This window comes from Phyllobates terribilis, unplaced genomic scaffold (genome assembly GCF_046119375.1).
Source record: "Phyllobates terribilis strain yellow unplaced genomic scaffold, ASM4611937v1 Scaffold_11__3_contigs__length_659146591, whole genome shotgun sequence".
In the NCBI taxonomy this organism is placed as follows: domain Eukaryota; kingdom Metazoa; phylum Chordata; class Amphibia; order Anura; family Dendrobatidae; genus Phyllobates; species Phyllobates terribilis.
Genome location: NW_027362771.1, coordinates 585,324,002 through 585,338,521, shown reverse-complemented (window position 1 = coordinate 585,338,521; position 14,520 = coordinate 585,324,002). Strand labels below are relative to the sequence as shown.

The following is a 14,520-nucleotide window of genomic DNA, read 5'->3' as shown; positions in this document are numbered from 1 at the left end:
CGGTGTTTTATCAGCAACAGATTATCACTACGGGCCTTGGTGCCTCAAGCCTCCTAGTCAACTTCTCTGTGTAGTATGCAGACCAGCAAGTGACACATCGCTGGAATCAGGGTCTCAGCCCCTACATCATACTGCTTTTGGATTACATAACAAAAACCTCTTAATAGATTCCTTTTAAAGAATATCTGTCACCCATATGCTTTTTTTTCTTATTTTTACACAAATAATAACAAAACCTAAATACATGCTGTATCCTATGGAGGCTATTGTCTTTGTATCATTTACACTCTTACAGAGATATACATACCCCTTAGAAAAATGTGCTCCAAAGTAAACCCCCGCCCCTTCCCTAAAAAAGCTGCTTCAAAGCGACACTTGATTTATATCTCCTATGCGAACATAAAGGTGACAGATGGTCTTTTACAGAGCAGAGGAGGAATGAATGGAGATATTAGTTGCCAGAATATTTTCTATAAATCACGTCTTCCCCCCTCTATCCTTTCTCCATCCTTACTTTCTAAACTCCTTGCATTTGTGATATTTATTCTGTGGCTGGAGGGGCCCTACTATACCTCCTCCCATTCATCACATCTTCCCCTTTCCAAATCTTCCCTTTCTTTGCCTGCTTGCCCTTTTCCTGCCCTTGCTGGGGTATCAGCTTCCCATACTGTCACATTTTTCTTGCTGCTCATGTATTTTTAAAGGGAATGCAGTTGGTTGTGGGTATACGGTGAGAAGTGGTGAAGGTGGAGAAGGTCGGGTAGTAGTGGGCTTTATCTGTCTTTTAGTTGCCTACTCTCACTTTGGTTGGATCTTCTGTCTCTTTACCCCTTGCTTGTTTTGCTCAATCTGCTTGTTGCGGCACAAAAACTTACAGAAAATCCATCTTTTTTCCACTTTTTCTGTTATTTTTTTTATTTCCTTGTTGCTGTGGCACCCTTTCCCCATCCCCTCTGAACCCTGTCATTAACCTTCTGTGTACATGTGAGGGCACTTCTCGCCTCTTCTTGCTGATTTCTTAACTCACCCCCGTATGTGTTAAATGTGTCCTGTGTCTGTCTTCCATCCTTGAACTCTCGTTTCCGTATTATTTTTTTTTTTTCTTTCATTCATCTCATCTGTTTTACTTGTGTATCTCTTTTTGTGACCCTGGATATATCCCTTCCTTTGATGTGTTTCTTTCACTTTATACATCATCGATATACCCCAATTTATATATCATCAATATAAACCAATTTATATATCAACGATATGCCTTATTTATACATCATCGATATACCCCAATTTATACATCAATATATCCCAATTTATACATCTACAATATATCCCAATTTATACATCTACAATATATCCCAATTTATACATCTACGATATACCCCAATTTATACATCATCAATATACCCCAATTTATACATCATCGATATACCCCAATTTATACATCATCAATATACCCCAATTTATACATCATCCATATACCCCAATTTATACATCATCGATGTACCCCATTTATACATCAACTATATACCCCAATTTATACATCATCAATATACCCCAATTTATACATCATCGATATACCCCAATTTATACATCATCAATATACCCCAATTTATACATCATCGATATACCCCAATTTATACATCATCGATGTACCCCATTTATACATCAACTATATACCCCAATTTATACATCATCGATATACCCCAATTTATACATCATCGATATACCCCATTTATACATCATCGATGTACCCCATTTATACATTATCGATATACTCCATTTATACATTATCGATATACAACATTTATACATCATCGATATATCCCATTTATACATCATCGATATACTCCATTTATATATTATCGATATACAACATTTATACATCATCGATATATCCCATTTATATATTGACATACCCCAACATCACAACTCATGTTTTCGGTTCTCCATCGAATCTCCTCTTTTTTTACACATCGCCCTCTTTTTTTCTTTCTCCAACCTCTTGTGTCTTGTATCCGTCCCACCTGGTGTGTCTCCTTTTCGTGTTTTCTCTTGCTCTTGAATTCCCATTTTGTTTGGATTTTTGTGTAGGGCAGTAGTTCAGTGGATGGCAGCCCCGTGCCCTCAACCTCTGGGGCCAGCACACCCCGCAGAGGAAGGCGACAGCTGCCCCAGCTTCCCCCAACCCCCAGGCCACGTATTACCTACTCCCCTGTGGTTCGCCGGCCTGCCAGCATCTGCTCTTCCCAGCAACAGCAGCAACTGTCTCCTTGCAGAGTGACTCCCCCAAGAAGATATCCTCAGAATGACAGCCACGTGGGCAGCAACGAAAGACAAGCTACTCATAATGATTCTCCCAGACCACATCGTCACACCAGGGGACACTGCTCTGATGCCCCTCGCGCTGGATGCAGGCACAGTGGTCCATACCGGGATTCCTCCTATGAGGGACCCCACCCCTGTGACCAGCGCACCTCCAGGACTGCTGACTCCGGGGGGGCACTACCCCTCTCGCCACACGGGCGCAGGCTGCCCAACGGCTACTCCCATGGGACCCCGCGACCCACTAAATCTCGTCACGAACGTTACAGTGAGAGTGAGGAGGACGACTGGTGCTAAAAAATATATATATATAAATATATATAAACATATTTATATTTATATATATAAATATATAAATCAAATTAATAAAAATGAACTTCAATCTAGCAGGGAAATCAAAGACACATCTGCAAAAAGGAATAAGACGGGGAGGAAAATATGTTGCCCAAAAACATTCGAAAGATGCCACCAAAAAAGAAAATCCTCCTTTTATTCCTTTCCACATTTTTGGTAAAAGGAAGGACGCCCTTGCAGCATGTTTTTTATAACTACAAAAATTTCGAGAGGGCATCTGTATTTTCAAAGAGAGTAGATGACACTCAGGAGGATAAAGCAACAAGTTTACCACCAAATCCCCCCTCCCTGCTCTCTGAGCTACCCAATATCACTTTTCAGAAACATTTCCATTGGTCAAATCTTCCCAGAAGACAAGGAAAAAAAAAACGAAAAGAAAAAAAAAAAACGCAAAACTGGCATAAAAAATTTCTAAAGAAAAAAAAGCTGCAGAGAACTTTTGGAAAATGTACAAAATGTTATTATTTTATTTTATTTTCTCAATTTGTATCGATGAGTTTTATCATCCAGAGGATTGGATATATATGTGTGCTGGTTTATTGTCTTGGAAAGAGCACGCAGATGCACACACACAAGAGTGTTTAGAGCTCATATTTGTTCATATTGCCTGCGGAAATGAGAATATTAACAAAAAAAAAAAAAAAAGAAAATCCAACAAAAAAAAAAAAAGACAAAAATAATGTTGGAGAAAAAAAATACAAAAAAAAGCAGCATTTGATTCAACATCTGATTTTTTGCTTGAAAGTCCCAAAATTGAGACATAAAAAACACAAAAAACAAAATTGCGTTGCTAATATTTTAAAATGCTTTTTTTTCCGACTTTGTTTGAAAAATGTTAGATGCGGAGTGTGGCGGATGCATGAATATTATAAATGGCAAAAAAATGTTAAATATAAATATATATACACACATTGAATTTATGATGATAGATGAAAACTGGAATCTCTATCCAAGTGGCGAGCTGAGAATTATGTATTTGGGGGGGAAGGGAAATGTGCTTGAAAATGGTCTATATTATATTCGTAAAAGTTCCTGTTTTATTTGATAAAGTGACACTATTTTAAAATGAAGTCTGAGTATAAAGCTAATATCAATCTGGCCTCTATCAGAGCAAGTGGTCTCCATATCAATATCCCCCTTACATGGTAGCGAGGCAATCATCTGAAAAGATACAGCAGAGGCAGCAGCTGCTGCGGCCCCTTTATTCCTGGGCAATGTAAACCTTAGAGGGCTTTCATTCTCCACAGGAACTGCAATATTATCCAACTAAGAAATGCAATGTTGGGGCGTGGGGGTGCAAGTGCAGATCCCTCTAGTCTCAGTAAGGTACAAACATAGAGGAGAGGGTCTCCCTTGCAAGATGTGAAAAAAGCCTTTTAAATGAATGTCCACCCTTAAAATCCATTTGTTCTTTTTATTTTCCTAACATAAATAGGTGCAACATTTTGTGCTGAGATTTTCATGGGCTCCGAATCCACTGCATAGGCCTGCAGTTGCATGATTTAATTCTGGCTGCCTGGCTCCACTAGAGGGAGCCGAGGAGCTTACTGCATACTTTTTATACACTGAACTCAATGATAAAACAGTATGCAGTGATCTCCCCCTAGTGGTGGACACAAGGCAAGCAATTGTACTAGAAGGGGACTAGAAGCTCCGACCCCTACAAAAGAATGTTAAGAAATGAATCGGAAGAGAATATTGGATTGAACAACATGGTGTAAGTGTCCTATTGTCACCCTTACGGCTCATTCAGACATCCTTGAAACTTGGTCCGAGCATGGACCGCAGTGCATGGGCTGTCGGCGGATCTAAGTAAACAGTCCATGCTCGAACCAAGTTTGTCATCAGTTATGTGCCACCAGTCTAGTTATAGGGGGTATGTTTACTTATATTTTTCTAAAAAAAATCTCTCTCTCTCTCTCTCTATACATATACATATAAATATATATAGAGAGAGAGAGAGAGAGAGAGAGAGAGAGAGAGATAGATGCACAGTGCAAAAGGTCTGTGTTGCCTTTTCTAATGCAAAGGGTATTAAAGTCAAAACAACGGCTTCAATACAAACTTACAACTTTCTATCACTTGAAATGTCTCTCATGGTTTATTAATATTATCAGCGCTATAATTTGTAATAATCCAGCGTGATAAGGTCTGGACAGAAGCGTTTACCAAGGTTCAAATAACACTTTTTGTTTTTATGTTTCTGCTTCTCTGATAATATCACCTCTCTGTTATTAAACTGAAATGTTGCTTGTTTTGTAGCCATCAGGTTTACTCTTCCCCTTCTCTATGCCTTCATCATACATGCAGCTTATTATTTTGCTATAGAAAACATTGGGTTAATATAGGGATGTCAAACTCAAATACACAGAGGGCCAAAATAAAAAAACTTGGACAAAGTCACTGGCCAATCTTGATATCTATTAAAAAAATGTCTACAATTAAGGAAGTTTTTCCTTATCATCAAATATAACGATGAAGCTTTTCATATGGAAACAAACTTAAAGGGCTTGTCCCAAGAACAAAGTAAATTAATAGATCTTAGCATATTGGAATAATATGTTATGTAAGAGCAGTAGAAATGGCCTAATTTAAATATGTAATAAGAAAGGGTAAAAAAAACTTGAATTAAATATTATATATTAAGTAACACAGGTAATAAAGTATGATAAAGTATAAAGTATGATACTAACAAAAGTGACCCAAAACACAGTATGATACCCTCACAGTACCCTCCACACGCACGATATGATGAACCTACTGTACCCCCCCAGCAAAGTATGGTGACCTCAACACAGTATGATGCCCCAACTGTGATCCCCACACAGCCCTCCACACAGTATAATGGCCCCACACAGCCCTCCACACAGTATAATGGCCCCACATAGTCCTCCACACAGTATAATGGCCCCACATAGTCCTCCATACAGTATAATGGCCCCACATAGTCCTCCATACAGTATAATGGACCCACATAGTGCTCCATACAGTATATTGGGCCTCACATAGTGCTCCATACAGTATAATGGGCCCCACATAGTCCTCCACACAGTATAATGGCCCCACAGTCCTCCACACAGTATAATGGGCCCCACATAGTCCTCCACACAGTATAATGGGCCCCACATAGTCCTCCATACAGTATATTGGGCCTCACATAGTGCTCCATACAGTATAATGGGCACCACATAGTCCTCCATACAGTATAATGGGTCCACATAGTCCTCCATATAGTATAATGGGTCCACATAGTGCTCCATACAGTATAATGGCCCCACATAGTCCTCCATACAGTATAATGGGCCCCACATAGTCCTCCATACAGTATAATGGGCCCACATAGTCCTCCATACAGTATAATGGGCCCACATAGTGCTCCATACAGTATAATAGGCCCACCAGGGCTGTGGAGTCGGTAAGACTCCGACTCCGAAATTTCCATGCCACCGACTCCGACTCCCTCATACATGGCTCATGTTTAAGTGATGAATTTACAGTAGCACAGATTAATCTCAGCTAAAAGTCTAGACCCTTAGATCAGGAATAGGACAGACATTTATAGGACATTTCATAACTTTCCCAAACTCTTATGAAAAAATATTCCCCACAAACTGCATTGAACTACTGTACCCAATTTATTATATATTTTAGGAGTCGGAGTCGGTCCATTTTATACCGACTCCGACTCCACCAAAATGGGCTCCGACTCCACAGCCCTGGGTCCCACATAGTCCTCCATACAGTACAATAGACCCCACACAGTGCTCCATACAGTATAATGGGCCCCACATAGTGCTCCATACAGTATAATGGGCCCCACATAGTGTTCCATACAGTATAATGGACCCACATAGTGCTCAATACAGTATAATGGGCCCCACATAGTGCTCCATACAGTATAATGGGCCCCACATAGTGCTCCATACAGTATAATGGGCCCCACATAGTGCTCCATACAGTATAATGGCCCCACATAATGCTCCATACAGTATAATGGGCCCCACACAGTGCTCCATACAGGATAATGGTCCCACATAGTCCTCGATACAGGATAATGGTCCCACATAGTGCTCCATACAGTATAATGGGCCCACAGAGTGCTCCATACAGGATAATGCTCCCACATAGTCCTTGATACAGGATAATGGTCCCACATAGTGCTCCATACAGTATAATGGGCCCCACACAGTACTCCATACAGGATAATGGTCCCAAATAGTGTTCGATACAGTATAATGGGCCCATACAGTGCTCCATACAGTATAATAGGCCCACATAGTCATATATACAATATAATGGCCCCACATAGTGCTCCATACAGTATAATGGCCCCACACAGTGCTCCATACGGTATTATGGGCCCCACATAGTGCGCCATACAGTACAATAGGCACACATAGTGCTCCATACAGTACAATAGGCACACATAGTGCTCCACACAGTATAATGGGCCCACACAGTGCTCCATACAGTATAATGGGCCCATACAATGCTCCATACAGTATAATGGGCCCACATAGTCATCCATACAATATAATGGCCTACATAGTGCTCCATACAGTATTATGGGCCCCACATAGTGCTCCATACAGTATAATGGGCCCACACAGTGCTCCATACAGTATAATAGGCCCACATAGTGTTCAATACAGTATAATGTCCCCACATAGTCATCCATACAATATAATGGCCCCACATAGTCCTCCATACAGTATTATGGGCCCCACATAGTCCTCCATACAGTATGATGGGCCCAGCCCCACACAGTCCTCCAAATAGTATATTGGGCCCCACATAGTGCTCCATGCAGTATAATGCACCCCATACAGTACTCCATACAGTATTATGGGCACCACATAGTCCTCCATACAGTATAATGGGCCCCACATAGTCCTCCATACAGTATAATGGGCCCCACATAGTCCTCCATACAGTATTATGGGCACCACATAGTCCTGCACAAAGTATAATGGCCCCACATAGTCCTCAATACTATATGATGGGGGGGGGCGGTGCCGGCATTGCGGGCCAAATTTGGCCCATGGGCCTGAGTTTTTCATGTGCAGGTTAATCGGATCACTTGGTTTCCAGAGGGACAAAATGACCCAGCGGAGCGGACACAGGATTCCAAGGCCAGAATCACACAAGCGTATAATAAACAGTCTGATTTTCATCCAGTAAAAAAAAGGGACGATTTTTCATCTGTACTGTCAAACGTATGCCATCCATTTTTATACATCAGCAATGAATTAAATTTACAAAAACTAAAACTGTTTCCTATGTTAATGATTGCAACATATCCATAAAAATCAGATGCTTTACAGTTGATCCATATGGGATCGAATTTTTTTTTACTTTAAAAGTCTCATCTGAAAGGTGTTAGAAAATAGCGCATGCTGCAATTTTTTTGTTCCCGTGGACATTTGGTCCATGTACTAAAAAAAATGGTCATCTGACAAACCCAATTGAATAATATTGGTCCAAGTGCTGTCCTTTATCTAAACCCCCTTCCTGAGGGAGTAGCCTTTTGCTCCTCGGGTGCTCTCCTACAAAGGCTCTTGTCCCACCAGACACCCCTGGGTGATATTTCTGGGTGGCTTTATTGTTTCTCCACCTTTGCGATTACCGTAATATTATACCATGATTCCTTTTTAGTGAGAAATTCTGGGTAGATTTGTATGTGCTACAAAATAAGCATCAGCTCTGCAGTGATAGTACTGATAATGTTCCTGTACTCCTGTCGTGCCCCTGCTGCAATAACTATGGGTTACAATTGTGTTATGAACAGTAATCGATGGCATATTCCTGTTTTTATAGCGACATGCTAGGACTGTGCCCATGTTACCATCATATCTAGGAAGAATGGAGACTGTTTTTTTCTGATTCTTAAAAACAAAACAAAACAAAAAAAAAAATATATATATATATATTGAGATGAATAGATGATCAGAAGAATCAACCAGGCTAGTGGTTCCCAGCTGTTGCATGTACCTGTGACCTGTAAGTGGCGCCAGAGGGCAGGCGTGAATATTTGTGATTCACTATTGTGTCCTTCGTTTGCACTAAGCGTTATGTTTCCTGCCAACTGTAACAGAAAACAGCATCTCAGGTTGTGGAAAATGTCGTGCATGAGGTCTGTTGTGCACAATGTACGCAGAGAACACAGTCCGGGGCCGAAACGTGTTGTACGCACTTCTTGTCATTCATACTTATTTTCTAAGTGAAACTCTTATGAAATAAAGGCTTGAATTCTATGTTATCTGCATCATCCTGCACATCATGGGACAGAGCTGTGTAACCGCATATGTACAACAGATGTGTTTGTTGAATATGTGATTGGTCGATAAATGGGGTTTCTTCATGTCTGTGGTGTATATATCTAGTTTTTGGGGGAGGCATTACAGATCGAGCAATGCTCCATCAAAAAGTGGTGCAAATTAGCTCTCCCAATGGAGGAAGAAAAATGCCTCTCTAGAGGCTCCTGTTGGAGGAAGATACCCTATAAGTCAATGAGCCTTGTAAGTTCACACGTTGCATTTCTGCTGCGTTTTTTATGCAAATTTATGTAAATTAAAAGCTGTGTTTTACAGTACCAGCAAAAGCTATGAGATTTCAGAAATTTCATGCACACGCAATGTTTTGTTTTTCCTGACTGAATTGGAAAACTGCTGAGATTTTGCAAACTGCAACATGTCACTTCTTTCAGCGTTTTTTCAGGATTTTGTCACCCATAGAAAGCAATGAGTAAGTGCAAAAATGCAGCAAAAAAAGCAGGTATCAGGTTTTGCTGCATTTTTTGGTGAAAAAAGCAAGTACAGCAGTATGTGAAACCCATTTATTTTTGTGCTTTTGCCAAGTTTAAACCATAATGTCTTGGTGTTCTCACCAGAGATGGCAGTTAGGATTAGTATAGTTTAATTAGATTAGTGATGTGTGTAATGTAAACAAGGTGTGAAATTAAACAATACCTGATCAACTCCAGGGTCAACCAAAGTGTGAAAGTAAACAGTGTCCTACAAACTCAATGCTCTGCCAATGTCTTAGGTAAACTATTCCTGACTATTCCGGTGTTCATGCTTCTGTGGTGGAAGCAAAGCTGAACTTTGGGATCCTGAAAGACGCAGCAAAAAAGCAGCAAAACCTGCTTTTTGTATGCAGCTTCTTTACTGCCAAGAGAGCAGGTTTTGCCTGCAGAAAAAAATGCAGCAAAAACGCAACGTGTGAACATGGCTAAAGAGAAAAGCCAAAGTTTCCTCCAAAAGTAAAAACTATCCGAAAAGCCCCTCCTCACCCAAGCAGTACTCTGCTCTGAATGGACACCTAAACAGCTGGGGGGAATCTCCTGCTTTTGGAGGATTATCTGGCTTATATTCATGGTCATGTCAGCACTGTCTTATAGGGTAGCTACCAAAAATAGGTGTTAAAAAGAGACAGTTTCTTCCTTCTGATTTCATTTATATACTGACATAGCTGGTACATGAGGGTTTGCGATTTGTCTATCATTGTCACTATAGGATGGAATAATTACTTCTATACCACAAAATTAATTATTTTTGATGATTCTGTGTCACCTTCACTAGACCCTGGTTCACACTCACATTTTTAATTTGTATTCACGTCAGGATTTTGCCATAATCTTAAACTATTATATTAGAGTCTGTAATATTTGTACAATGAACCTACTACCTCGGAAAACACTACTTACCTGCAGATATGGGGTTAATATGCCAGTAAATAGAGTTACAATGCTGCCCTACTCCAAAGGAGGCTACCGTGAAAAAATTAACTTATTTCCTGGGGGAAGCCGCTGACTTTCAGCCATAGCGGCGTGCTTGGAGCGGCTACAGTCACGGCTCACTATACAGACAGCGGCCGCTGGAAGCACGCCCTGGCACTCTGATTGACAGCTCGCTCTGCAGTACATCTGCACTATATCTGCAGGTAAATAGCATTTTCTGAAGGGACAGGTTCCCTTTAAAGGGTCTCTGTCAGCACAGAATGACTGTTCAAACCAAGCACAGGCAATAAAACTATGTTCATGCTCCATGTATAGTGCATGCTCTGTGCATGCATAGGAAAGCTCTCTGCGCATACAGCAAGTGTATTCATAGAGGACAAAACAGTGTCCTGCTGGCCTATGTTTGTATACCAGGCATCTGCGACAATACAGGGGGATATGTGGGGAATATCTTCCAATGCATACTCCTGACGGGAGACTTATAAGTATTGTGAACAGGATCAAACACAGTAAGTTTTCTTGTTGTTTATGCTATAAAGAGGAAAAATCATCCTATTACATCCAGTAATGGTAAATTATTAACTAAAAATATTTAAGAAAATGCCTGTCTTATCCGGGTGTCTTCCGAATATCAGGTCCAATACTTGCTCCATTGATCACAATCAGTTGTTTTACACCTAGTACCAAGGAGTACGAGTTAGACGGAAGGTGCCACTGTTCTCCCTTTTTTCCCCAACGCTAGTGACACTCTTTTCAATTGACAGCCGAGGCTTAGAATAACGTGGCCCCTTTTTCTAATTTCATAGATTCTCTTTAATTAAAATTACAGGCCAATCCAGAAATGTTACAATATATAATTCAGCAGCTTCCACTACAGGCTGACAGGTTATTCACAGGTCTATAAACTGCTATTCCTCCAAGAACTATTCATATGATTTTGCAAAAAAAAAAATCACATTCAGACCAAATTATGGTACAGGGGATTGGGCTAGCTGTAGAAATTAGCCAGTCAGCCCCCTTCACATACAGCACTGTTGAAGGGCTAAGATAAGAAATGTTTTTTTCAGTGTTGAGAAGGGGTGCTGCCGTACCTAAGACCGAGCATTTGTGAAAATAAGAGTATGTTAGTAAGAGTATATAATGGTAATTAGTGGACAGACCCCTTTCAGTGCTTGATTACTCTTCCTGAGATTGGATAGGTCATAAAGACTTAAATATTTTCAGAATTCATAGTGAACTAATAGACACAGTATTTTTTCAGTTCACGAATGGCCACTTTATTCTGTGGTGGGCATAAGTACAAAGAGACCAAAACCTGATTTACAGCAGTGATACGGCTCTTTCACTCCAAACTGAATAATACTAATGATGCTAATACCCCGCAGCCAATTATATCTGCACTGCTCGATTCCACCAGTAACAGAAATGCATGTAGGGGCTCCTGTGTTGCACCTTCTATCGACCAATCAGTTTATTCAGCATTTTGTGAAGATTGGAGAAAACACAGCCAAATCGCCATGCAAAAAGAATGTACAGTGGCATGTAAAAGTTTGGCCAAAATTCCTGTTATTGTGAACAGTTAAGCAAGTTGAAGATGAAATAATCTATAAAAGGCCTAAAGTTAAAGATGACACATTTCCTTTGTATTTTAGGCAAAAAATATACATATTTTTTCATCTTTTACATTTCAAAAATTACAAAAGGAAAATGGGCCGATGCAAAAGTTTGGGCACCCTGCATGGTTAGTACCTAGTAGCGCCCCCTTTTGAAAGTATCACAGCTTGTAAACGCTTTTTGTAGCCAGACAAGAGTCTTTCAATTCTTGTTTGAGGGATTTTCATCCATTCTTCCTTGGAAAATTCTTCCAGTTCTGTGAGATTCCTGGATCGTCTTGCATGCACTGCTATTTTGAGGTCTAGCCACAGATTTTCAATGATGTTCAAATCAGGGGACTGTGAGGGCCATTGTAAAACCTTGAGCTTGCGCCTTTTGAGGTCGCCTATTGTGGATTCTGACGTGTGTTTAGGATCATTATCCATTTGTAGAAGCCATCCTCTTTTCAACTTCACATTTTTTACAGATGGTGTTGTTTGTATCAGGAATTTGTTGAAATTTCATTGAATCCATTCTTCCCTCTACCCGTGAAATGTTCCCTGTGCCATTGGCTGCAACACAACCCCAAAGCATGATTGAGCCACCCCCATGCTTAATGGTTGGCGAGATGTTATTTTCCTGAAATTCTGTGCCCTTTTTTCTCCACATATACCTTTAAACATTGTGGCCACAGACTTCTATTATAACCTCATCGGTCCACAGGACTTGTTTCAAAAATGCATCAGGCTTGTTTAGATGTTCTTTTGCATACTTCTGATGCTGAATTTTATGGTGGGGACGCAGGAGTGGTTTTCTTCTGATGACTCTTCCATGAAAGCCATATTTGTGCAGCTATCTCTGAACTGTAGAATAATGTACCACGACTGCAGTGTCTGCTAAATCTTTCTGAACGTCTTTTGCAATTAAGCAGGGGTTCTGATTTGCCTCTCTAGCATGCTTACGAGCAGCTCTCACTGAAATTTTGCTTGGTCTTCCAGACCTGATCTTGACCTCCACTGTTCCTGGTAACTGCCATTTCTTAATTACATTTTGAACTGACGAAAGGACAACTTGAAAACGCTTCACTATCTTCTCATAGGCTTCTCCTGCTTTGTGGGCCTCCACCATTTTCATTTTCAGAGTGCTAGGCAGCTGCTTAGAAACTTAACTTTGAAACCTTGGTCAAAGTTATTTGTGCACACCAATCTCCAAGGGTGCCCAAACTTTTGCATCTGCCCACTTTCATTTTAGTGATTTTTAAAATGTAAAAAATGACAATATATTTTTTTTGCCAAAAATACAAAGGAAATGTGTGTGTCATCTTTAACTTTAGCTCTTTTAGAGATCATTTCATCTTCAACTTGCTTAACTGTTCACAATAACAGTAATTTTGACCAAGGCTGTCCAAACTTTTACATGCCACTGTATTTTACAACAGAGCCACATTTTGGGTCAGAAGTCGCTCCATGCTTTTCATGATTGGAGTCACAGGACTCGGCGCTCCATATATTTATGCTTGTCTTCATGGGAGATCAACTGTAGTAGTCTCACACAAAAAGTTCCAATCCCACATCTTGCAATGGGTAAGTGAAGGGGTTGCAGGACAGGACTATTGAATTTGTGACCTTTCTCCACTAGAAATAACCAATAGAAGCAGCTACAGGTGAACATTGTTACCATACAAGGTGGATTTCTGTGGTCATTTAGAATAATCCCAACAGGTCGTGTGATAAGATTTTCCACTGTGTGCATGAAAACAATTTATGGGGAAAAATCCTTAATATGACGTTTTGGGAGATTTTTAAAGATCTGGATTGAAAAAGACTTGCAGTCTTACAGTATGGTAATGATCTGTGGTGTTTATATGATGCTGGGGAGCCCTATGGTGCCCACAGAGATAAGGTGTAGGTCAGGTCTAGTGGATGGTTTCTCATCTCCAAGGAAGAAAAGGAACCTGTGTCTGAGCTTCAGCCCTACAAAAAATGCACGTGGAGGCAGGTGAGGGGCCCAGTATGTAGGTAGGAAAGGGGATGAATCAATACCAGGGGCCATCTCCGATGTAAGCCCCCTCACTTGATACCACTTTTACCCTTTAAATCTTTATTTGTACAAAAGTTACCAATTGCCAAGAAGCACTTTACACAAAATCTTTATTCAATGCTTCAGGATGATTTTCTATACAAATTCTATTTCAGATGACAGGCTCTATTTTTATTGATTCAGTAGATATCAGCTCGCCACTGTTCAGGGAAGAGGTTCAATCGACTTGATCACGGTCACTGTCAGAGGACCATGCAAGGTGGAATGAATAAAATGTGACTTGCAAGCTTCTCTGACATGTGAAAGGGTTACAGTCACCAATGGTCAATGAACGATTTTACTGTTGATATCTCTTTAAATAAAAACAAAAACAAAAAAAAACAAACAAAAAAAAAGGGGCCAAAAAAAACCTGACCCTTGAAAATGCAAAGCTGGTCCAATGACTTTACTTTTTATCCTGCCATTTTTCCTGTTTG

At 40.3% G+C, this 14,520-nt stretch overlaps 1 protein-coding gene and 1 long non-coding RNA gene across 10 annotated transcripts in view; one reads left to right on the top strand and one right to left on the bottom strand.

Moving 5' to 3' along the window:
• The window catches only part of CACNA1A (calcium voltage-gated channel subunit alpha1 A), a 691,505-nt gene extending 688,182 nt beyond the window's left edge, over positions 1–3,323 (top strand). For 8 of the 9 annotated variants that reach the window (XM_073654330.1, XM_073654327.1, XM_073654325.1 and 5 more), the window contains one exon: positions 2,089–3,323. In XM_073654330.1, coding sequence (XP_073510431.1) covers positions 2,089–2,616 — 528 coding nt within the window. In that variant the 3' untranslated portion in view covers positions 2,617–3,323. The remainder of the gene's footprint in view (positions 1–2,088) is intronic. The other variant, XM_073654332.1, reaches the window with a different exon arrangement.
• Positions 1–14,520, bottom strand: part of LOC141167029 (uncharacterized) — a 148,055-nt gene that overhangs the window by 43,348 nt on the left and 90,187 nt on the right. The gene's annotated exons all lie outside the window — the stretch shown is intronic.